The sequence below is a fragment of the Eubalaena glacialis genome, chromosome 4, assembly GCF_028564815.1.
Source record: "Eubalaena glacialis isolate mEubGla1 chromosome 4, mEubGla1.1.hap2.+ XY, whole genome shotgun sequence".
Taxonomy (NCBI): domain Eukaryota; kingdom Metazoa; phylum Chordata; class Mammalia; order Artiodactyla; family Balaenidae; genus Eubalaena; species Eubalaena glacialis.
The window spans coordinates 32391610-32418485 of record NC_083719.1 but is presented as its reverse complement, the minus strand read 5'-3'; the positions used below and the strand labels follow the sequence as shown (position 1 = coordinate 32418485).

General features: G+C 35.3%; 1 protein-coding gene across 2 annotated transcripts in view; it reads left to right on the top strand.

The window, feature by feature from the left end:
• The window catches only part of RICTOR (RPTOR independent companion of MTOR complex 2), a 115517-nt gene that overhangs the window by 10156 nt on the left and 78485 nt on the right, over positions 1-26876 (top strand). For both annotated transcript variants that reach the window (XM_061187731.1, XM_061187730.1), the window contains exon 3: positions 22104-22201. In XM_061187731.1, the coding sequence (XP_061043714.1) occupies positions 22104-22201 (98 nt within the window). The remainder of the gene's footprint in view (positions 1-22103; positions 22202-26876) is intronic.

The window sequence follows — 26876 nt, the reverse complement described above, 5'->3', positions numbered from 1 at the left end:
GAATAATTCTTAATGTAAGATTTTATAACTTTTTGATGAGTTAAATTTTAGATTAGCGTAGTCTTAAAAAAGTTTAAATCACTTTTTATTTTTAATAAACCTTAAAATAGCCCTTTTCTCCTTTGTCACGGGAGAATTCAGTGTTGTGTGTTCATGTTTCAACATTGTTTTGAATATATAAGTGTATACTGTTTTACCTAGCATAACGGAAGAAATTTTTCAAAATGCTGGTTAGTTTTCAGAAGGAAATAAAAAGATTAAGAGATTTGGATAAACTATGGCAGTTGCCTTTTGCTATGTTATTGTTTCTTGTAATAGTTATTTTGTTTTGTTAAGAAAGTTTAGATTTAATTTTTGAGTCCTAGGAAAGATTTTTTACTTACATCAGTAATTGTGTCTCTATTATAAAAGTACCACAGGAAAAAGTGTAACTATTTTTAAAGTAAGTAACTATATTACCACTAAATATTCACCGGGGGTACTTGAATATGAGTAGATTTGGGACAGGATGTGTGTGTATAAATATTATTTCTATTTTTAAGCATATATGGAAGCTACTTTAAAAATTATTTTTTACTTTTACTGTGCTGTAAAATACAAACTATATAACTGGACTTATTAACATTATATGGAAAATAGGGATAAATAGGTTGTGATTATGAGGAATTAAGGGGCTCTACTGTCAGTAACATATACTAACTGTAGTGAATAAACTTGGTGATGATACATACTTTGAATTTTTATTGGTATCTTTTGGAGTGCTTGCTTTTGCATCCTGGTTGTTTTCCAGATAGGTAATTGCTTCATAGCATAGTTCAAGGTAGGTGAGGTATGACTTGATAAAGTTGTTATATATGTCTACAATATGGATAGTAGGATTATATGTATAAAGATAGATAGTAGGGTACTAATATGGACAAAATAACATTTAATAACATGCTAACTGCATGATACACAGTCTAACACTGTAACTAAGGGCCTGAACTTTGGAACCAGATAGATCTGGATTTGAATCTTGACCTTGCCTCTTAGAATTTTTTGACTCTGGACAAGCTGCCTTTTCTAATTTATTTATTTATTTTATTTTTGGCTGTGTTGGGTCTTTGTTGCTGCACGTGGGCTTTCTTTAGTTGCGGTGAGTGGGGGCTACTCTTCGTTGCGGTGCGTGGGCTTCTTATTGCAGTGGCTTCTCTTGTTGTGGAGCACGGGCTCTAGGCACGCAGGCTTCAGTAGTTGTGGCACGCGGGCTCAGTAGCTGTGCCTCGCGGGCTCTAGAGCGCAGGCTCAGTAGTTGTGGCACACGGGCTTAGTTACTCCGTGGCATGTGGGGTCTTCCGGGACCAGGGCTCGAACCCGTGTCCCCTGCATTGGCAGGTGGGTTCTTAACCACTGCACCACCAGGGAAGCCCCAAGCTGCCTTTTCTGATCATGTTTTCTCATCTCTGTTGGAGACAGTTGTTTGAGGAGTGAAATGTTTGTAAAATATTTATTACAGTTTTGGCATGTTAGATATAAATAGATATTAGGTGTTCTTTATGTGGTCAATTAAAGCGAAGGAGATGAGAGGAGGGGGAGATTAAGTGTGAGCTGGGAAAAATTGTTTCAACGTTGAGTGAGTGAATGTGGTTAAAGCAAGAGGAATAGGGCATGAGTAAAGACATGAAATATTTTACTGAGAGCAGAATAAGAAAGATACAGAATTTTAGTATTCATATTGGACTTGTAGGATAAGGGTATTGTAGGATAGAGGGCCTCGTGGAGATGTTAGAACCTCCTTTTTTTGTTGTTAAAATATTTAATATAGTGAGAAAGCAGTAAATGTTATTTATATTTTTTAATTGAAAGAAAGCATAGATCCGAAAATTATCATAAATGTACAGTTCTATGAAACTTGACAAATTGAACACATGGATAATCACAACCCAGATCAAGAATCAGAATATTGCAGTACCCTAGAAGTTCCCATTCTGTCTCCATCCAGGCACTACTTCCGCCACCAAGGACACCACTATTCTGACTTCTAATACCATAGCTTAGTTTTGCCTGTTTTTGAACTTTATATAATCTTCTCCTACACTAAATATACCCTTTTGTATTTGACTTCAATGTCCAATATTATGTTGTATCACTGTGTTGTATGTAAAGTTAAAGTTATTTTAATCCAAGTCTGCTTATGTGTGTTAGGTATGTCATGATGTGTGTGGATTTTTTTCATTTGGATGGGCAGTGGATTTATATGAGTGGTTAGAGTTTGGAATAATTACACTAATTCCAACTTTAAAAAAACATTTAAAATCATTTTCTGAATATCTCTGTTTCTTCCTCTTTGGCCTGACCTTTTAATGTTTTAGCCATGAACACATCTAGATAGGTGAATTTTTTTTCTTTATTTTTTTTCATAATGACTGTTTAAAGAAAAATTATAGATAATCAAATTACCATAAAGAGTTCAAAGCTACCAGTTAGATAGTTGGAAAAACTAGAATTCCAATCCAATAAAAGTTTTGTGTTGACCTAATTAAATTGGTGGAATGGTTACGGAAATTGGCTTAGTATTTCTATGGAGAAAAAGGGAGGATGGTAAACAGTTCTTGGTCTTCACTGCAATAATCTCATGTGGAAGACATCATTAATAGTTTTAAAGTATCTTCGTGTGATTGTTTCTCCGTCTTTCCCTTGTTTTTTTCAATTTCTCTCATCGATTTGTATTTCTCTTATTCTATTTCTAGTCTTCTGGTGACTCCTCACATTTTTCTTTTCCTGTACTTGATAGTGTTTTATATTCCTTGATTTAAAATAAATTTTAATTGTTTTTTGTTTTTTGTTTTTTTTTTAATTAATTCTTCATGAATTTTAGGTTTTTGTCTCCGAGTTGGTGATACTTTGTTAGAAAAAGATTCCACTGCCCATCTCTTGGTATGCATATCCCCAAGAAATTAGAACTGAGTATTGCATAGGAAATTGATTAAATACTTGACAGCAACTGGGCAACATGTGCTTAGCATAGATGAGTAAAATAAAGAGCATTTTACATATTTCAATATGCAAAAGCAAGAGTAAATGTGAAAGTGAAACAAAAATATTCAACTATACTGAAGGTGAAGAAGTTTTGATGAAGTGCATTTTCTAAATGTTGGTAATTTTAAAGATATTAGCATTCACTCCATTTAAAATATTTTTATGCATCTGCTCTTTGGAATTATGGAAAACAATGACTGGAATTCCCTGAAGGTGGGAACATTTAATAACCTTGGAATATCTTTGCTGATTCTGAGTCTAGACTGTTCAGTTCACTGAACAGATTTAAACTGAGTGTGGATTATTAGCTCTCAAAAGAATACTTGTTTTGGGACTTCCCTGGTGGTGCAGTGCTGAAGAATCCGCCTGCCAATACAGGGGACACAGGTTCGAGCCCTGGTGCGGGAAGATCCCACATGCCGCGGAGCAACTAAGCCTGTGCACCACAACTACTGAGCCTGTGCTCTAGAGCCCGTGAGCCACAACTACTGAGCTCGTGTGCTGCAAATACTGAAGCCTGCGCGTCTGGAGCCCCTGCTCTGCAATAAGAGAAGCCACCGTAATGAGAAGCCCGCACACTGCAACGAAGAGTAACCCCCATTCTCCACAACTAGAGAAAGCCCGTGCGTAGCAGTGAAGACCCAACGCAGCCAAAAAAAAAAAAAAAAAGAAAGAATACTTGTTTTTAGTGGTGAATTTTGAGTGATTGCTTGTTTGATTCTATTAGGAGTGGTAAAATGCAGTAAATCTATATTTTTAACCATCTTTGTCAGGATTATATTAGTTATTGCTCTTGTACCTACTGGTACATGACTTATTTTCCAAATTATTTTAAATGATTTTTCCTAGCCTAGAGCTGAACTAGTGTGGTAAATTTTTTGCTGTCTGATATGATCAGAACTTGGTCTAAAATGATATTTTGATTATCAGAACATTTCAAATTGTGTGAAGGATTTATCAGATGTTGTATTGTTTTAGCAGGCAATCTAGAAATTATATACTTCGAAGTAGATGTTGTTTTCCTTCTAAGCAGTCCTCTTGGAAGGGCATGTACTTGTTCTAGTGGTGATGTCACTGTTCAAAACATTTTAAAAATTCTGCTTCCGAAGATTATTAAAGCTTAAAATGTTGACTTTTAAATTGGTATTTGGTTTGTCCTTTGGGATGAATTGGAGTTCAGGAAACGGTTAAATATAAATTGGACTCAAATGTAGTGGGAATTCATTAACTCAGTGATTTATTCACTCATTAATTTGAAAAGAATTCATCGAGCATCTGCTGTATTTTAGCACTGTACTGGAATATGTGTGAGAAGATAATTTTTCTAAAAAATATACAACCACTATATGTGATGACTGCCATTATAATCTAGTCCCTGGCTTCCTCACAACCGTTGTCATTTCCTAACTCTTTTCCTTTTGTTCACTATATTTGGCAAAACAGCCTCCTTTTTATTCATTCCTACTCTTATTTTCTTTTCAGGGCCTTCGTACTTCTGTTACATTCTGTCTAGATTATTCTTCCCCTAATCTTGGGAGGCTTGCTCCCTCACTTTATTTAACTCTGTTCAAATATCACTTTGTTAGTGAGACCTTCTCTGATCATCTTATCTAAAGTAGCCCTCATCTCCATCACTTTCTATTCTTTTATACTGTTTTCTTCTGTAGCCCTTGTCACTGCTGCCAATTACAGTATTATTTGTCTGTCTCCCTGGAATGTAAGTTTTGTGAGGACAAGCACTTTGTGTTGTTCACCATTGTATCCCCAGAGCCTAGAACAGCTCCAGCACATTATATGTGCTTGATAAGTCTTTATTGGCTGAATAAATGACCATCAAATTTGTGTTTAGCTTGAGGACTCCAGGCCCATTTTTTCATGGCTTACTCAGCATCTTAACAATGTAGTCATGTATATCAAGCTTTCTGTGTTTCATACTTAACTAATTATCTTACTATTCTAAAAATCTTTCTATATTTTCCATTTGGGTTTTAAGAGAATTACTTTAACGGGGCCATGTCACCCAGGAGGACACCCAGGAGACATTCTAGCCTCATTCTTTGTCCTTATTCTACACATCAAATCTGTGACCAGATAATAATGATTTTATCTCTGAAATACCGGTAAAATCTTTTTTCCATTTCTGTTGCCATGCCATTCTTGAGGCCTCATTTTCTTTCTTGGGTGATTGCATTGGCTTCATAACTACTATCCCTGTTCTAGTTCTATCCTTTCCCAATCTACTCTCTTCACTCTAGCTAGAAACACATTTTCTACAAAGTTAATCTTAATTTCCTCAGCTGGGTGGAATATCTTCCTTCTTTGGGCTTCTATAGTATATTGTATGTTACCTTTCTTGTAATATTGTTATAATTTGTTCACTCCTGCCTCCCTCAGTCGTAGTTGACAGATATTTATTTACCTTAACTGTGTGCTGGGTACTGTTCTTTTGCTGGTGATTCAGTGGTGAAAAACATTGAATCTTTCCCCTGAGGAGTTTATGTTCTAGTAAGGAGAACACAGATGGTAAACAGGTGAACACAGAATTTTAAGTATGAATAAATGCTCTGAATAATGTAAAATTGGAGTATGTGAAAGAGAGTTGATAGGTGGTTAGGGGGTTGGTCAGAGAAAACTTCTCTGAGGCAGTGATATTTAGTTGATCCAGGACTAATGGGGAGGCACCAAGTGAAGATGTAGGGGGAAAGTCTTCAACAAGTAGAAGGAACGTAAAATATTGATCCAAAGGCCCAGAGATAGGAAAGAACCAGAGAAAGAAAGTGCTTGAGGAGAGGAAGAGTGGAGGATGTGAGACTAGAAGAGGTAGGCAAGAAATAGTATAGTTGAAGTATAAGTATTACATGAGAAAATTTGTTCAAAGACCCCAGCATAGTGTCTGGCAAGTGCTAGGGTGAAAACCCAGAAGGCAAATGTTATTAAATAAATAATAGTGATTTATCCATTCTTTTAATCATGGACATTTGGTTGTTTGTAGTTTTTTGCTCTTATAAACAATGATTTTATATATGGTCTTGTACATGAATCCTGGTACTCATATGTAAGTTACTCTAGGTTATATAACTTGGTGTAGAATAACTGCTTATATGAAAAAATACATGTATATCATAGTAGCAGTATGTAAGAGTTGCTCTTGATCCATACTTTTGTCAACACTTGGGATTATCAGACTTTCATTAAAAATATTTTATTATGAAAAATTTCAAACATACACATACGCAGAGAAAAAAATATAAGGAACCCTCATGTATGCCTTATCCCACTTCAGCTATTGTAAACATATGGGACAGTCTTACTTCATGTGTATATCTTCCTCCTCCCTTTGTGGATAATTTTAAAGCAAATCCTAGGCAAGTATTATTTAATTTGTAAATACATCAGTGTGTATTTCTAAGGGATAAGGACTTTTAAATATATAACTGTAATACTATTAGCACAACTAAGTAAATTAACAATAATTTCTTTATATCATCTAGTATTTAGTGTTCAAATTTTCCTGATTGTCTTACAGATATCATTTTGAGTCAGGATTCATATACAAGGTTCACACACTTTTGATTTAATTTTTTTAATATGTCTATCACATTGCTTCTCTTTCTGCATAATCTGTCTTTTCAGTCTGTAGTATTTCTTTTGCTTTGGTCTGAAACATCTTGAATAAAATGTGTTTAGATGGTTATTTGTCCTACTTTGAAATTCATTGGGCATCCTGATTCTAAGTATTTTTCATGTTTTTGAACAATTTTGAAAAATTCTCAATCTGACTTTTTGAGTAGTGCATCTCCTGCATTTTTTCTTGTTTAGGAATTCTTATTAAATGCATGTTAGACTTTCTCATTATCTTTCTTGTTTTTTAAATTCTTTCATGTATTTTGTCTCCTTTTTTCTTGGGGATCATGTTATAATATCTTCAGATGTATCTTTCAGTTCATTAGTTCTCTCCACAGCTGTGTTTATTCTGTTTATCCCCCCATTGAGTTTTTAAAATTTCAATCATGCTATTTTTATTTCAAGAAGTTCTGCTTGGATGTTTGTAAATTTTGAATCATATTTTCAGTCCTTTCTTTCCTTTAAACCAGAAGCTTGCAAGTTATGGCCTGCAAATTTTGCAAGTAAGGCTTACAGATGCTGCATTTGTAAATAGTTTTATTGAGACATAGCCGTGCCCTTTTAAGTATTGCCTACAGCTGCTTTGGTGCTACGACTACTGAGTTTAGTTGCGAAAGAGACCTTATAGCTTTCAAAGCCTGAAATATTTAGTCTGACCCTTAATGGAACAAGTTTGCCAAACTCCCTGCTTTAGATATATAAAACATAATTATTTCATTGTTTGTATTATGTATATGGTAATTCTAATATTTATAGTCTTTTTAGATTTTTTTGTTTATTGTTTCTGTTGATAGTGGCTTGTTTTCACGTTTCCTTCTGTGTTTATGATTTTTGCTTGTGCACTTAAATTTTTTAGGTTACTCAGACTAAGGGTGGCTACCTAATTGGGTGGGTGGGTGGGTTGAGGTGGTGGTTGATGGTTGAATTTGCTTCTGCTAGCTGCCCAGGAATATGGTATACCAAGGGCTACTTTAAATTAAAATTCTCACTTTGAGATTTTTTTTTGGATCATGCAAAAGAATATATCTAGGTTCCAAAGACACCTGCGGTTGGCTTAGAATCTCAGGGAAGTCTCTTTTTATTTGTTTTGTTTTTGTTTTCAGCTTTACCCAGAGATACTTTTCTTTGTTCTCTGCCCCTTTTGCATGAGTGTTCTTTATGTTCTTTATGGCTGATGAATTCCTTGTCTTGCACTAGTGTGGGTAAGCCCACACTCCTCAAGTCATGCACTTAAGCTCTAGAGCAGTGTTTCTCAAGCTCTAGTCTTGTTTTGGAGGTCCCCACGACCTCAGTAATTTGCTAGGAACACTCATTATGGCAAAAGGATGCAAAGCAAAATTAGCAAAGAGGAAAGGTACATTGGGTGAAATCTGGGGGAATCCAGGCACAAGAGTCTAGTGTCTTCTCCCAGTGGGGTCACATAGGACATGCTTCATTCTCCCAGCAATGAATTGTGATAACACATGAAATATTGTCCACCAGGGAGGTTTGTTAGAGACTCAGCCCCCAGGGTTTTTATTGAGGACTTGAGAAGTAGGCAGCCTCTGCCTGGCAGGTAAGAAAATTCCAGACTCACAGAATGAAAGCAGATGTTTGGCATAAACCATATTGTTTGCATAAATGGTTTAAGCCCAGTGAGCCACTCTTACCAGTTAGGGTGGTAGGAACCCTCTGCAAGTATTTTTCCGGATGTAAGCCAGTGACTGACTTGGTAAGCAGACCTTTTTAAGGAAAAGCAGTTAGGCCTGTTAGGTTAACGTTTTCTGCGTAAATGTACAAATGAAGCACCTGGGGATGTTGATTTAATGAAGAGTCAGATTGGGTAGGTATGGGAGGGCCCAAGATTCTGCATTTCTAACATGCTGCCAGGTAGTACCCATGTCGGTAGTTCACAGATGTACTTTAGTAACCAGGTAGTTGCCCTGAAGGCCAGAAGTCCTTCTTTCCAATAGTATTTTTATCATAAACAATAAGTCTTTATTCTGAATTGGTAGAAAAGTTTTTTGTTGGGGGTTAAATTCTCTGTGCTGACGAACAAGTTTTTTTTCCTGGAGTGATGTGGTTTATTTCGTATTAAACTTTACCCAACTTGAATAAGGAGATCTAAATTTATACTTCAATATTGGCGTATTTTGTGTCATTGGGAGAATGGAAAAAGTGACAATTTCAATGACTTTGTTGTAGAAAAGAATGAAGGATCTGGACTGTTGGTAATATTAATTGTACAGACCCACAATCTCTTATCCACAATTTTGAAAAACCAAAAACTCTGAAAATGAAAGCTGTTTTTCGGAAATAATGTGACCTGACAAAACCTAACCTGACCTAAACTCATTTGGCAGCAAAACCTGACCAGAATTTATATTATCTAAGTGTGTCTCCTCACATGTTTCATCTAAAAAATATTACTGTATGTGAATATGTAATACTGCCCCTAACCTTGTTGGGATTGTTAAATCTGTGGTATATTACCTTTAAAATTAAAAAATTTTGAATTCCTAAACCTATCTAACCCCAGCATGTCCGATGAAGGATCATCTGAAGGTCGTATAGTAGAAGTATGGAAAGAATTATGTTTAAAAGCACTACCAGAATGCATAAATAAATATAAAAATATTAGCAGTTAGGGTGGATCATATTCAGACCTCCTGTTCATGCAAGATATAACCAAAGAAATGCATTATATTGTTATATTTATAATAGTTCAGAGCTTTTAAAGGTTAAAATTCAAACAGCATTTGTAAATTTACTTTTAGATTTTGATTATTGGTGTTAATGCAATTATTTATGCATGCCCAAGTGGAATGTACAGAAGAATAACAAGTAGTAAATTTGTAATTAGAGGACTTGTTTGCACTTGAATTACACAGATCAATTGTGTATTATGGCATTTTTGCACAATTAAGATCACCATTGCCCAAGGTTCATGAAAAAGCTTAATTTATCATGTGTTTCCCATATGCATGGGACTCCAGATTAGTCAGTATGTTTTTGTCTTGATAATTTTAGGTGAGGTGTGTCTTCTTTGATGTATATAACCATAAAAACATAAACAATGCTAAATATGGCAATATCAGCAAGGCACTGATTCAGAACTTAGTAGTATTATAAAAATAAGATACTATTGTGATTATAGAAGAGGTGCTGAAGATACATATGCTAAGATGTCTCAATGATATTTGTTGACTACCTGAATGTAATTTTCTAGTTCAGACAATATTACTATTGCCTAAAGAAGGAAGTTTTGGAAAGCTTTTTTTTTTTTTTTTTCCTTAAAGGATGAATTAATTTGATTACAGGACATACTGAATCGAAGTAGACAGACCACCAAACATAAAAACAGAGATTTGTTTCTTTAATTGAAGATAAAATGTAGAATTGAAATTTTGAGGCATTGTATTGAATTTGTTAGAGTTATGGAGACAGTGAAAAGAGAAACCTGAGGGCAAATGATACAACTTTAGGTAATATTAAAGAGTATAAAATAGGAGGAGGGAATGCAGACCTTTAAGAGAAGTACACAAGGAACAGTGAAAAATAGGTATGAAGAGGGCCAAGACAGTGTAATTATAGCAACCAAGGGAGAGAAGGTGGATTTGGTTAGCATTGGCCAGTAGTTCTATAATGGAAAAGTCAGGGAGTTTGAAAAGCTGAGAAAAAGCCTTTGTATTGGGCAAATAGTAAACTCGTAGAGAACAACTTTAGTGGAATGGTGGCCTAGATACCTGATGGGTAGAATTTAGAAGATGAGGTAAGAATTAATTAACTTGAGCCTCAGAGAGATTTGGTAGAAGAAAGGTATAATGTCACTTCAAAAAATGGGAAACAGTGGGCAGAAGCATTTTTTTTTTAAAGATGGGTAAAAGCTAGTGAGAGACTTAGGTCAATGAGAAATAGTGAATAATTAAATGTTGGAAGTACTGGAATTAGGCAGTAAGATGTAGAACCAAGAATACAAATGGAAAGGTTAGAAAATAACATTGTAATAGCATTTTTCAGATTTCTAACCCACACTCAAATTGTGTCTTGCAGCCCAAGTGTATTTGTACCCTTTGCTCCTTTATTAGTTTCTAAGAGGGAAGTCCTTAATTACATTCATAGAAGCCACCTGTCAGACAAGTGATCTGAACTATAGTCATGTTTCATAAAAAACATGAAAGTAGCTGTACAAGCAAAATGTACAACTAACTTTGTAAATAAATCTCATAGGCTGGGTGTATATAACAATTAATTGCCTCAGCTTTTAGGCACAGCTGTTCAGTTCTTTTACAGGGTTCATTTACATAGTGAATTGTTTCAGAGAGAAACAGAATTTTTCTCTTACAATAAAAGATTTCTAATTAGGGGACTGTGGAAACCTAATGATTTAATAGATTAAGACATAGAAGTTTTAGCAGAACATCCAGTGATTGTAATCTTTATATAGTAATTGCTTTTAGTTATTTTTACTAACATTAGAAAATGTTCTAATTGCAGACAGTACTTTTCAGACTGTTTTTCTGCAGAAAAATAGCATTAAAATAAATACCATGACAAAGATTCTTTGAATCTTTTCTGTAGCCTGGTGAATGGCCTTCGTGTATTCTTTGTATATACTTGTGTATACTTTGTACGTGTGTACAAAGTAAAAGTGCTTTGTGAATTTGGTTATGGTTCTGTACTACAGTTGTCTCATAACAAGTGTTACAAGCCCAAGCATTCTACTGATCTCTAATTTTATTGTGAAAAAGGGAAAGAGATGAACTCTAAGAAAGCACTTCATATTTTTTTTCGTAACAAGCAGCTCTTCATTTTCCACCACAAACATCTAAGCCATCTTTACTAGAAAAATCTTTAAAAATTCACAAATTACTTACCATGTAAAAATAGATAATGATGGAATGATTAGAAGATTATTAGGTAAATAGTTAGGCTTCAGTTCTTTATCTAACTAGTACAGCCTGGGGACATGATTTCTAGTGCTGGTATGAATGTAAATATCGATATAATGCTTGGAGGGAGGGGGTGTGTAGACAAGGATCAGGAAGGTGATTTTCTGAAGGTAGATGGCAGGCTCAAATTTCTACCTTTTCTAGACATTGTCATTTAAAATTTTTATATTTGACAAATTTGAATGGGTCTTGGTAGTTACATTGCTAATTATATTAAATAGGTATGTTCTTACCTTAGAAGGTGAGATTCGTATTCAAGGCAATAGAAAGACGTTACTTATGGTTAGGTTTTGGGGGAGTAAATTTGTTTTGGTCCTCAGAATTTGAAAAACAGATACATTAAAGCAGTGTGATCTTTCTTATTTGCTCCTCTTTCATATACATCTCTACTACAGTTATTATTGTAATCATAAGACAGTATTTCCATTGTAAATTCTTGTGTTTTAATATTCACAGTGTGACCTGGGGCATTCAATAAATATTTTTTGGGGTGGTTACTGTGTGTCAAACATCATTCTAGGTATTAGGATGACACCATAATGGTGAACCAAAGCTGACTTATGGGGAGATAAACGTCAACCAATCACACAAGTAAATGTATAATTGCAAACTGCTATGTACACTGAAGGTACATTCTCCTTTGAAAGGCAGAACAGTATAATGAGGTAGACTGTAGGGCGATTGCATTTTAGGGAGTGAGATAGACTCTAGAGTCAGATTGTTTAGGTTCAAATCTTATTACCATGTCTGGTATTTGTGTGACTTCAGGCAAGTGAATTAATGTCTCTGAGACTCATTTTGTAGCATGAGGATGATAATAATAGCACCTACCTTCTATGGTTCGTATGGAGATTAAAACAGATTTTTCATGTAAAAATATTAGCACAGTATATTGTAGCATATAATGTACTAATAGTTATTATTTTTGTGTCAGTGGATATTATTTCACATTGTAATATATTCTTATTTGAAAATGATACAGAAGCATATTTCATAGAGTAGATCTTATCTGTTCTTCAAAAGTTCAGATCAGATAAATCCAAAGGGATATCAGAATCTAGTTATATGACATTATGGTAGTCTTTATAGCATGTTTCAAATTTCAGTGTGCATAAGAATAACTGGGGTGCCTCCTACAAATGGTACAAATGTGGGTCACTTTCCAGGCATATTGATTCTGGAATCAGTATTTCTTATAATTCATGTATTTCTTAGAAACACAGGTTTGAAAACCACTGGTCTGTAAGTCTGTTTCCAGTGCAGGCCAAATAGTCAATTATTTTGTCTCGTCATTTTAAGGTATAACATATAAGGTGTTTTTTGTTATTTTTGGTGCATATGCTTACTACAAATGGTAAAAAAAATTCCCCTAAATCTATACTTGCTCTAGGATTACTTATTAGTAAATAGTGTCATACATCAGTGTATCCAATCTAGAAACCTGGATTCCTCCTTGATTCCTCCTTCTACCTTTCCTTCCAGCTCTAATCCATTATTGATGAAGTTTCTTACATGGAAGGTTTTTGTAACCTCTATTTAAACTTGCCTTTCTTCTCCCCTACAGTCTTTCTAAAACACAGAGCTGATCATGCCATCCACTTGCATAAATGTCTTCCTTAATAATTATCCATTGCCCAAAGATGTCTAAATTTCTTAGTATATCTTATAAGGCCATTGGAATGCAGCTCCACTTTCCTATATTTCCTATCATCTTGTTTTCTGGGAATATTGAATTTCTTGCCATTCCTTGAGAAAATACCATATTTTTTTCATGTTTACTTGTTGTGTACATTCTGCTTTTTCCTATCTTATATGCCTAGAAGACTTATTGCTTATGGTCAAGAATCAGTTCCCATGTCAATCCATCCCCAAATAACTGTCTCACTCTCCTGCTCAGTCTTTCTTTCACCCAGTGTTTATTGAGCACCCACCATGTGCCTGGCATTGTTTCCAGGCTAGGGATGCATGTGTGAACAAGACAGTTTTCCTGTCTTCACTTGTCATACAGTCTAAGTGAAGTCTCTAGCAAACACCCTCCTTTTATCTTATTCCCACAGTATTACTATGAAGTGTTATATGTACCTCTATTCCCATTTAATTTTGATCTCCAGGGCTGAGACCGTATCTTGTATTTATTAATATTCCTCACCTAAGCAGTTGGCACAGTATACGGCTTCTGGTGAGCCCTGAAATGTACAGTTGAATAAAACTTAGGAATCTAAATATAAAGCTACTCCCAGGATAGATCAAAACTATACTTTATAGGAGACATTTGTACTTTTAGTTATATAAGTAATAAAATGACTAAATACAATCTAGAGGGGAAACCTATGTTCCCACTATACTGTCCCCACTATATAATGTCATTGTTATTTTATTCTTTACAGAAAATATTTAAGGAAAATTGGGAGGAATATTCTGTCATTTGAAACTTAAAAGTATTTTAAGCCATTTATATCAATTTATTTTGTGATTTATTCAAAATAATGATTTGAAATAAAGATTATAGACAGTATTCTAATTATTGATATTATATATCCATACAACTTTTAATAGAAGTTCTGTTCAAGTGAATTATTTACTATTTCCAGCTGACTTTATTTTTAATGTTTTATGCCTAGGTCAGTCCTGGTCTGTATCTTACAGTTATGTAATGACATGCTTGTAATAAAGCACTTAAAGACATGGTTTTTGTTCATAGAATTTTTAAACTATCACATCAGTGAACTGGTAGATGTCACTTGTTTAATTTATCCAGTCAAAGGTACAAATGAGAAGCCTCAAGAAGGACATTTCTGCCACCCCCCATTAGTGTTTTTATCCTTTTCCCTTGAAATCATTCAAAATGAGCAATTCTTTGGGATTATAGAAAAAAAGACACATTTTTGTAAAAATAGAGGAATGTATAAAATGAGGTAATTTTAAATCCAAAATTGAAGTGGAGGAAAAGAGATCTGAACCCCTGGGTTACTGGGAAGACAATCTTAAAATGTTGCAGATCAACGGAAGCTGCCTTAATCTCTTCTTACAAAATTGTATTGATAAGAGTAGGACACTGGAACAGGAACCCAAACAAAACTATTCTCTTCCAGCCTCTGGGAAAAGGAGATAGAGAAAAGATCTAGTTGTAAGAAAATTTTACAAACAGTCGTTGAATTTTAACTGTCTACACTTATGGTGGTCATGTCATTTATAATACAACCTGGGATACTTTGGGAAGTGAAAGGAGGTGGTATTAATAATTACACTGGCACAATAGGTATAAGTTAGAACCTAGGCAGTTGAGATATGTGTTCTGTCATAACTGCTGCAATAGTGGTATGAAGAATGTATCATGAGAACATAAAGAAGGGAGCTTGTAGGTTAAGGAAAACCTTTACACATCTGAGTAAGACTCCTGAAGAATGAGGATTTCCTCCAAATTGGGTAGGGAAACAAAGGGCATGCCAGGCTGAAGAAACCGAGTGCCATCTTGCTGTCCGTATAGTCTTGCCTCTGTACGCATCATTCACTCTCAAGAGGTGCTTCATGTCCATCATTCATCTAAAGTAGCCCTACGAAAGTGTTCAGTTTTTAGTATAATAAGCCTAACATTTAAGGAAGTTATAACTAAACTGATTTACTTGCAGTAGTAATTGATAGGTTTTCCTTGCCTATCTCTACTACAGTATTTATATTTAAAATATACCAGTGATTAAAAAGGTTATCTGCTACAGTTGCTTGAGAGGAAAAATTATTATTTTCAGTATGTGAGGGTAGATAATACTTGTTCTGCATTCCAGATTGTTACACCAGAACAAATCGATGAAAATTACAAAGGGACAGAGTTTGGCATGAGTATAAGAGACAATATTCGACTACTCTATCAAAGATGGAATAGGCTCTCTTAGGAAGTTTTGAGTTCCTCTGCATTAGAGGTAAAACGAAGGCCCTTTTCCCAGGATGCTATCATTGGGATAGATCCTTTCCCTACTAAATTATGTAACTCTTTGATATTAATAATTGTTAGAATTTCAGGAAATGTTAGAGAGATAGTTTGAAGCGGTGCTTCCTCAACTTTTGGACCTGTGGGTAATGGTGAGAAGGTGTACTCCCAGTGTCCTTGCTGGTAGAGGAGACAGATTTGCTGCTGGCTTTTACAGAGGTAATACCAACTATAGTTATGCCATATACTTTTAATCCTTTGTGTCTGCTCACAGTAATCATAGATAATATTAAATATATAATTAAATACATATCCAATTTATGTAGTCGTGTTTAATTTTGTTAAATTCTTATGCACCCAGCTTTTCTAGCTTGTTGCTTATTAGCATTTGTTCATGTATATTCACAAATAAATCACAGAAAATATTGCTCAACTCTGCTCCCACTCCTGATTCCTCTGACATTTTCAAGAAGGCAAATAAGACAGTAAAAGTTTTACTTCAAAAATGAGCAAATCTTGGATCATAAAAGTAATGCACGGGACTTCCCTGGTGGTGCAGTGGTCAAGAATCCGCCTGCCAATGCAGGGGACACGGGTTCGAGCCCTGGTCTGGGAAGATCCCACATGCCACGGAGCAACTGGGCCCGTGAGCCACAATTACTGAGCCTGCGCGTCCGGAGCCTGTGCTCCGCAACAAGAGAGGCCGCGATAATGAGAGGCCCGCGCACCGCGATGAAGAGTGGCCCCCACTTGCCGCAACTAGAGAAAGCCCTCGCACAGATACGAAGACCCAACACAGCCATACATACATACATACATACATATATACATACAAAGTTTAAAAAAAAAAAAAAAAAAAAAAGCAATGCACGGGACTTCCCTGGTGGCGCAGTGGTTAAGAATCCGCCTGCCAATGCAGGGGACACGGGTTCCATCCCTGGTCTGGGAAGATACCACATGCCGCGGAGCACCTAAGCCCGTGCGCCACAACTACTGAGCCTGCGCTCTAGAGCCCACAAGCCACAACTACTGAAGCCTGCACGCCTAGAGCCCGTGCTCCGCAACGAGAGAAGCCACTGCAATGAGAAGCCTGTGCACCACAACGAAGAGTAGCCCCCGTGCGCTGCAACTAGAGAAAGCCCACGCACAGCAACAAAGACCCAACGCAACCAAAAATAAATAAATACAATAAATTTATAAAAAAAAATTAAATAAAAGTAATGCACTAAAACATGTAACCAAAATTCATTAATTTAGACACACTAATATGTGAATTAACCATTTGCCTGGGCTAGCCACATAACTTTCACATGATTGATCCATAAAAATTGTTTTTGCTAAGTAAATAATAACTAATTTTAATTATAGTTGCTACTATTTATTGAATATCTGTTCTGGGCTAGGCACTGTGCTAAGTAAGTTGCACCTCACACCTTGCAACAATGCCTTCAAGGTTAGGTAATTAGTATATTCACTATAGGTATGAGAAAATGGATGCCTGTCAGGTTTAGTGACTTAGTCTAAGGCTACATGGTTTGTAGGTGATTAAGCTAGATTTGAATCCAGTTCTTTTTTATTTCAGAGTTGTTCTTTCTATTATTCCCAAATAGATGTATGCCAGTAGTTTTTGGTCATTAATTTACTATGTGTACTTGAAACTAACTTTATTTAAAAATCAATTTTATGTTGTATATTTTTTGACAGGTAAAGCTATTAATATGATTTATTGCAGCATGTTACAAAGCAGTATATATTGAAAACATTTTAAAATGCATGTTTACTTACATATATATACATATATGTGTGTGCGTGTGCATATGTGCACATACATGGAGAATTAAGCTAAAGGGGGAAAGAATATATGTATGTGTGTATGTGTCTGTAGATGTATAGAGATATAAAAGGTTTCTTTACCGTAGTTTTCTCTTGGTGGTTTTCTGTATGTATATATGTATACATGTATATGCTTATATAATATTAAATTGCTGAATATTGACTATAGTTATTCCATTATCTGCAGAAAGAGTCATTGGGAACACTCACAGGACTTACAAGTTACACAATAAGAGGAAAAGAGCAACTGTAATTTTAGCAGTTCTTTTGTGTTTTGCTTCCTTGCATTTGAATGGTTGGCCATCATCGCCAGCTAGCCACGATTTTTTTTTTCTCTTTTTCCTAGCCACATTCCGCCCCCCCCCCGCCCCCCTCTTTTTCCCTTAATGCAGCTCTGGGCTAAACTACTGGGCTTCAGAGAAATACTAGTGGATTATCTCATTTGTTTTTTATATCAATACTTCTCACATAGCACAGTTTTGGAGAGGCTGAACTGGAAACATTAAGTGAGAATAGGAAGAAATAGAGGTAAACCTCTCCTTAAAGTCTCTCCCCCGTTGCCCCCCCCCCAACCCCCCCCCCCCCCCCCCCCCGCCGCCAATAAAAAGCACACTGATCTCAGCTTGCTCATATAGTTTAAGTTCTGACTGTCTAGCATAGGAGTTGGCAATCTACAGCTCATGAGGCCAGGTCTGTTTTACTGAAACATAGCCACATTCATTTGCTTATGTATTTTCTACTATTGCTTTCTTGGTTACAACAGAGTTGAGGTTACAACAGAAGAAGAGAGTTTATGGCCTAAAATACTTATTGTCTGGGCCTTTTTTAATTAAAAAGTTTGTATACTCCTAATCTAGCATGTAAAGAAGAAACCAGGGACTTCTTATTTCATTACCAGGGGAACTTTACCCTAATATTTCAAGTTAGAGTTCCTCATAGGAACATTGTAGCACATGAGCATTACATAGTATTTCATGTCTAAAATGGCCCTGAATACTATTTTTGAATTAGTCTGGGAAGTAACATAGTTTCTGGGAGGAAACATGTTCTGTCTTTCAGGAAATATATTATGAAGAAACTTTGAAATTCTTCCATATTATAATTCTAGTTGGGGGTTCCTGGTAATTATATAAAAGAGAAAGGGGTAAGGAGGGCAAAGAAGAAAGGCTGATTCATTTTGATTTGGATTGACAACAACACCTGCATTGTATGTTAGGTTCATTTTATGTCATTATTCATCAGGCAAACATTTGACCCAATATTGGCTTCTCACCACCTGTCAATTTTCATATTGTGTGCATAGGGGTTTTTGTTGTTGTTGTTTATCAGTTTTCTTCCATTTGTATGTAAGGTCCAGTAAGGAACGATCTGTCTTGCTCATTGATGTATTTTCCCAGTACCTAAAACAGTACCTGACCATATAGGCGTTCAATTAATGTTTCTTGAACGAATGAACTCAGACTCGAAATTTTATTTTTGTCACAAAATTGTGGCTTTTCAAAAATGTCTGCAATCAGTTTGTACTTAGAAAATAGGCAATAATTAGAAATATGCAAGCCCTTGTGACGAATATATCTTCAGACTAATCATCTTAACTATTAGTCCTATCACATTGCATAGTAGTAACTATGTCCTCACGTTAGCGAAACTGTTTGATGCCTGGCAATTATAAATTGATGTAAAATGGTTAGGTTATATATTTCCATTAGGTGGATTTCACACTGGCTTTAAAGATCCTTAACTCTGGTTTTGCAAACTACTGTAGGTTCTGAATTACTGTAAGGGTTGTTATAAAAATTGTATTAAGTTCTCAAGTATAGTTAAATCATTTAAAAATCATTGGCTTACTCATAATTTTTCTTCCTCAATGTCTCCAAACAGATACCATTTATAACAAAAAGATATTACTGAGTACTAGCAGTGATCTATTCATGGTCCCTTGCAGTTTTTTTAATGAGCTCTGATCCCACCCAATGGTGAGCTGTTTTCATTCCATATTTAAGACAACCTAAAAGAGTCACTAATTTTAAAGACATACCCTAAACCATTTAAAAGTAGATCGAATTTCATTGGAGTTTAAAAAAAAAAAAATCCAAAATTTGTAGGAAATGCTCTGAAATCAAATGAATGATCTGAGTATGTAGTAATTTCAAAGTGATTGGAAATAACTGGGTTATGTAATATGCTTAGTGGTTTGACACTAACCAATTTGTGGTTGTCATGGCTTACACTGAGTATAACAGAATGGGGGAAGGTAGGCAGATGCAAGCTAAATTTATAGAACAATGTGACCAGTTTCATTTGCTGAGGAAAAGACTGATTCAAAACAAATAGCCCCTTAGTTCTGTGTTAACATCTAAATATCTCAAAGGAAGGCATAATGGCTCTTAAACTAAAATATCAGTAATGTGATAGTTTTTTTTTCTTCTTTGGATTGTGCTTTTGTTTAAAGCAAATAGGATGCTGAATATATTAATAGAAAAATAGCTTGAGGAATATTGACACTGTATTCCAGGGGTTGGCAGACTACCAACCGCAGGGCAATTTCTGGCTTTGGCCTGTTTTTGTAAAACAAGTGAGCTAAGAATGGTTTTTACATTTTAAAAGCTTTTGTTTTTTCTTTCAGTATTTTTTTTTTTTGAAATAATCTCACACAAGGTCATTAATCACTGCATAGTGCCCTGTTATATAGTTGAACCTTTTTTAAAAAAATTTATTTATTTATACCTGCTGCATTGAGTCTTAGTTGCGGCACGTGGGATCTTCATCGCATGCAGGCTTCCCTGTAGTTGTGGCGTGCGGGCTCTAGAGTCCGTGGGCTCTCTAGTTGTGGTGTGCAGGCTCTTCATTGCGGCGCATGGTCTTCTATCTAGTTGCGGCACACAGGGCTCTCTAGCTGTGGTGCGTGGGCTCTAGAGCATGCAGGCTTAGTTGCCCTGCGGCATCTTAGTTCCCCGACCAGGGATCGAACCCATGTCCCCTGCATTGGAAGGCGGATTCTTAACCACTAGACCACCAGGGAAGTCCCTCTTTCAGTATTTTAAAGATGTTGCTTCACTGTCTTCTCATTTGCCTGTTTTCCACGAGAAATTTGTCATTCTTCTTATTCCTCTGTATGTAACTTGTCTTCTTTTACCTGGTCGCTTTTAAGACTTTTCTCTACCAGTGGTTTTGAGCAATTTGATTATGATGTGCCTTGGTCTAATTTTGGTCCTGTTTCTTGTGCTTGGGGTTGATTGAGCTTCTTGGATTTATTGGCTTATTTTGATCAAATTTGGGAAGTTTTCATCTATTATTTCTTCAGTTAATTCTTCTATCACCTAATTTTTTCCTCTGAGGACTCCAGTTACACTTATTGTAATTGTGTTAGGCTGCTTGAAGCTCCATAGTTCACTGATAGTCTTTTCATTTATTTTTTGTTCCCTTTGTGTTACATTTTGGATAGTTTTTATTGCTTTGTCTTCAAATTCACAATTCTTACTTTCTATAAAAGCCGTTATGCTTTTATTCCCATCCAGTATATTTACATCTGAAACATTGTAGTTTTCATCTCCAGAAATTCAATTTGAGTGCTTTTTACACTTTTCATGCCTCTCCCTAAGTTTTTGAGCATATAGACTACAGTTATAAAAACTGTTTTAATGTCCTTTTCTGCTGATTCTAACAGTTCAGCTTTGGGTCATTTTCAGTTGATTAATTTTTCTGCTTACTATGAGTCATAGTATGACTTTGCTTCTTTGTATGTCTGATGATATTTGGATGCTAATCATTGTAAATTTTGCTTCATTAGGTGTTCCCTATTTTTTCTGTTCTTATGATTCTTCTTGAGCTTTGGTCTGAGACACATTTTAGTCACTTGGAAACAGTGTAATTCTTTCAAGTCTTGCTTTGGAGATTTGTTAGGTGGGATCAAAGAAATGTTTAGGCTATATCTGATTGTTCCCCACCACTAAGCCAAGACTTTTCTGAATACTCTAACCAATGCCCCATGCACTGTTAAGGTTTTCAATATGGCCATTAGGAACAAGCACTGCTCCCTGTGCTGTGTGAACCCAAGGTACTCATCCCTTTAATTCTTTCGAGTGGTAATTTCCTCACAAACATGCACCAATCATTGGTATATTGACTACGTAAGGGATCCCTTTGCAGATATCCAGTGTTCTCTCTCTGTGCAGTGCTCTCTTCTCTAACACTTTTTGGTCTCCTTGGACTCTGAGCTCTGTCTCTTAAACTCAGACAGTTTGTCTGGGTTTCTCCTCTCAGCACCAAGGCCTGGAAACTCTCTAAAGACAGTAAGCTGGGGCAGTTGTAGAGCATGCTTGTTTATTTCTCATTTCTCAGGGATTATTTTTCTTTACTTCTTGATGTCCAGTGTCTTGAACTATCATTTTATATGTTTTGTTCCATTTTTTGGTTGATTCAAATAGGACAGTATTTTTGGTGCCTGTTACTATTGTGTCAGTACATTGTGGCCAGAAGTGAAAGTTGTGCTTGGGGTTGGGGTTGAAATTTAAGAATGAGTGGTTGAATAATTCCAGGTGATGATACACAAAGTTGCACCATAGGTATAAGTGGAGTAGAGATGTGAAGGTCATTCAGTGAGTCATCCACATGGACTTTGAAGTCTCCTAAGTAGATAGATTTGAGAGAGAGTGTAAGACTTTAAAGAAACCAAGAGCCGAAGTTGTGAAGTTTTAATACTACACGGTTTGTGTGTTTGGTTAAGAAAATACTCTTTTAAAATTATGTTAAATTTCTTTTGTCTGTTCTAGAACCGTCTGATAACTTAAGGGAGATTCTCCAAAATGTGGCCAAATTGCAAGGAGTATCAAATATGAGAAAGCTAGGCCATTTGAATAACTTTACTAAGGTAAGTAAGTTCATTCTTTATATTACCATCTTAAATTCTTTTTTCCTTATTGTACTTATTAGATGCTTCTTAACCAACATTAACAAGAAATTCTTGAGTATTCCTTCAGTATTAGTGCTTTCCTCTGCTGCTTCTCATGGATTTTTGTCATATGTTTTAAAATTTAAAAGTATATTTGAAAAATGGGAAGCATTATATGCTTGTAAAAAATTTGGTAGGTTCAGAAGCGAATAAAGAAAAAAAAACACTGAGAAGTCCGTAATTCGATCTCCACTATTATTCACACAATGATGTATTTCTTTTGCCTTTTTATATTCATTTTTATGTGATACTATAGGATAAATATGTTTGTACATAAGTACGTGTGTGTTGCTTTTCATAGGTGTAATCATTTCCAGAGAAGTATTACAACTTCCTCTCTTTCCCTAATACTCTTTTCCCATTATCTGGATCTCAGTTAGAGCTCAAGATAAATGTAGGGGCCCTTGTCCCAAATAAATATTGACTTGATCTCTGTTAGCAGCCAAGAATTCCCAAGTTTGATAGATGGATTGGTGTGCTTTTGAGCCTGGTAATGCTGGACAGCCAACTCTTGGAAACACTAAAATGCCTGTTATTTGAGGTGATGCCATAAATAGAGAGCAAAATGCCTTCTTTGGGAAATTTTTTTTCCCTTTTTAGTTTACTAAATATAAATTGTTATACATTTTATTTTATTTTTAAATTTTTGTTGAAGTAGAGTTGATTTATAATGTCATGTTAGTTTCAGGTGTGCAGCACAGTGGTTCAGATTACATATATATGCATACACATATATATGTATTCTTTTTCAGATTCTTTTCCCTTATAGGCTATTACAAAATACTGAGTATAGTTCCCTGTTATACATTTTAAATGTAGGAATAATTGTTTGTTCTAACCCCTTACTACTCAAAGTGTGATCCATAGACCAGCAGCATTGGTGTCACCTTGGAGCTTGTTTGATATGTACAGTTTTTGACCCCACCCCAGACCTACCGAACGAGAATCTGCATTTTAATGAATATCTCAGGTGAATTTGGGTGTACATTAAAGTTTGAGCGGCACTGTTTTAATCCTTCCAAAATGTTTAATTCTTTGCTACCTGGTCGTTAGACTGTGGCTTGGATTTAATTTTATTTCATAGAAATAGAAGGGGACGAGAATATAGTCACTATGTAACCAAGTTGTTTTTTTCAATATGGTGTTGTGTGATAAATATTTACAAAATAGATTAGTTTTTTTTCTTTTCATAGTTAGGGAAACATACATATGCATTTATTTTTTCTTAGTGAAACTTTGAAATATTCTGGCATTTTATTTTTATATAACAGATGAGAAAATTATTTTGTACGAGGGATGACAAAGTGATTTTTTTAAAAACAACTTTCAAAAACACTGAATGAGTGCTTGTGAAGGGGTTTTCAGAAATATCCCTGTGTATATTTTCATTTTTATCAATGTAATGAAAGTCTTCAAATACATTTCTTCAGTGTGCTAGTCAGATAATACCAAGTTTTTAAGACCTAGAGTTGTTCCACGGTTGCAGATGGCATCTCCTGGTTTCACTCCCTCTATTAAATTTCTCAGTTTTATGTCATCATTCTTCACCCAACCCTAATAATAATACGTCTTACCACTTGCCTAGATTTAACTGTTAAAAACAATTAGTAGAGGTTTTTGTCCTGTTTGAACTCATGGTTCCTGTCACAATCAGGTTGACATCTAGATATGTAGTTCCGCATCTCTTGACAACTGGGATTCTGAAAGTTGGGAATGAATGTAAGAATGGCAATGATTTCTGTTATTCCACTTTGGCACCAGAATGGGTACTAAAGCAATCTTAAAAATCTACAGCAGCACTATGCAGTAGAAATATATGTGAGCCACATGTGTAATTTTAAATTTCTAGTAGCCACACTAAAAAAAGTAAAAGGAAATGTGAAATTATTTTTAATATATATTTTCTTTAGTCCAGTATATCCACATTATTATCATTTTATGTAATTAGTATAAAATATTAATGAGATATATAATATTTTTTCATGCTAAATCTTTGAAATCAAGTGTGTATGTTATGCTTATAGCACATCTCAATTCAGGCTAGCCATATTTCCACGCTCACAGCCACCTGTGTGTGGCTAGTAACTACTAACCATAATGGACAGTGCACATACAGAACTTTTTGGAATAGGAGTGGTTTAAACATCTGTTTCTAGGAATCTGTTGGACACCTCTCTTTTTCCCTTGTCTATTCTCCATTTATTTCTGTCTAGATCCCAGTTTCTCTAGGGTTAAGGTCAGTTGCCCTCTCTCCCTTTTTCCCTCCTCCATTTCTTTGTTTTTTTGAATTTTTCCCATAGTATTTCACTAAGTTGTTCCCTCCACTTGGTCTCTCCTTGATTTGTGTTCTCCCAGTCTCTTCTCCCGTTTCTGCTTCCCTCTACTCTCCTCCTCCCCTTTTACCTCCTTCCCTGCTTCATCTCCTCCCTCTTCACCCTTCCCTATCCACTTCCCCCATTCCTCCTTCCTTCCCTGTTTCTTCTCTCCTTCCCTTCCGCCATCATACCACTGTAGAGTATAGAATGATGCATCTCTGTAATGAAGGCCCTAGGCTTTTGAGCTTTTCATATTCTTGTTTGTTTTTTGTTTTGCCATATCCTTTGTTTACAGTTTTCATATTTCTCTCTGAAAAGGGCTTGTAGCAGCCCTCTTATATGCTGTTTTAAATTATTTATGGATTTAAAAATCAGATAAACATACTTACTGGAATTTTTCTACAATATGAGGGACTAAACCTTGGGTCAGGGTGTGAGGGGCTGTTCAGTTAGTAAAATCTATGAACATGAGACTTGATAAAAACTCACTTGGCTGCCTGGTGATACAGTGAGGAAAGCATGAACTTCAGATCAAGTAAACGGGGTCTTACAGCCCAGCTCTGACCCTAACAAGGCAGTCTTGGGCAGATTTCTTTACTCAGAGATAATTTTGCTGCAGTTAGAAGCAAGGTGTCAGTACAGTGCCTGGTACATAATAAATACTCCATAACAGGTAATGCCTTACAACCTAGGGTTTGTTTTTTGTTTTCTTTTGCATTTTTTGCCACTTTTCAGGAATTTTTGTTGACTCTAAAAAGGTGAGTCTGCTTAATAGCTTGAGTTGCAGGTTGGTAAGCTGTTACTGTAACAGGGTTTTTCAGCATGAGCAACATTGACATATTGGGCCAGATAATTATTTGTTTTGGGAAGCTGTCTTGTTCATTGTAGTGTGTTTAGCTGCATCCCTGGCCTCTACCCACTGGATACCAGTAGCACACCTCCACCAGTTGTCATAAGCAAAAATGTCTCAAAGCATTGCCGAATGTTTCCTAGGGGACAGAGTCATCCCCTAGGTGATAAATAAAGGTCTGTAGGTTTTATTATAAAATTTCTCCAAATACCTAGCACAAAATAAATGCTTATTGAATTTAATCATAATATAATGTGTCTTTGAATTCCATTTTGTTAGCGAGCTACGTTAATATTTACAGAGCTGGTATTCTTTTAAAATCTGTAAGTTCATTAACTTACAGAGTAAAATTTATAAATTCTTAGAAATCTCTAAGAATAGCTCTATAGAATAAGAAAATAAGAAACAGGATTATGATTCCAGGAGACCAGTTAGACAGGAGTTAGTTGGTCACCCTTCACTGTGTTCCTATAATAGGTTATATATGTGTCTACTAAATTTTATCTGCTCTTTTGTTATCATTATTATTTATTGTGTGTGACTATCTTATTAAACTGAGTTTATTAAATATAAGAAATATGTAGTATTTATTTTTTTACTCTTACATCCCTCTCTTCCCCAAATCCTGGCACATATCAAGTGTTTAATTAAAGATATTGTATTACATTGGGATGATTTTGCAGTTTAAATAAGAGTTTTTGTTGTACTAGCATTTGTTTTGTTATTAAGTAACAAAACAAACTAGGATTAAGTTAATTTAGTAGATCAATGGGGCTAAAATGTTGTAGAGGGTGGCCTTTATCTACAGAATTAAACCTCCTTTTAAGGTATGAAGAGAGGGTGCTAGTGTTGTGATCCTAGAACCATGTGAATGTCACACACCCATGCTTGCCTTCTGACATCATTTCACTAGATAAAGTAATGTGTATAACAGGCTGCTGATGAATATAATCTTAGTATTCTATTTTTAAAACTGACAACATGCTCATAATCTAAAGACCTGTTTTTGAAGATGAAAATATTTTAGCTCTTTTACATTTTAAAGTTCTCTTTTCCTATATTTAATCTCATATACTAAAAGCTCCAGAGGAATCTTTATTTTGTTCTGTTTTTAAAAACTTCAAAATAATATAAGTTAAATATAAAAATTTAAATGGTACTAAACAATATATGGTAAAAAGTGAAATTCCTCTCTCACATCTCCTTCCCATCCACCTCCTTACCCTGACAAAAATACCGTTCCTCACAGGTAACCACTAGAAAGTATTTATTCTTCTCTGATATAATTATAAATATGTGTGTGTGTGTGTGTGTGTATTTCAGTGAGTTGTGAGAATTAAATAAGCTAAACAAAACGAAGTGTCTAATATAATGCTCAGTTTATTTACCATTTATTATATGTATACATAAAGGTTTTTTTCAATGAAAT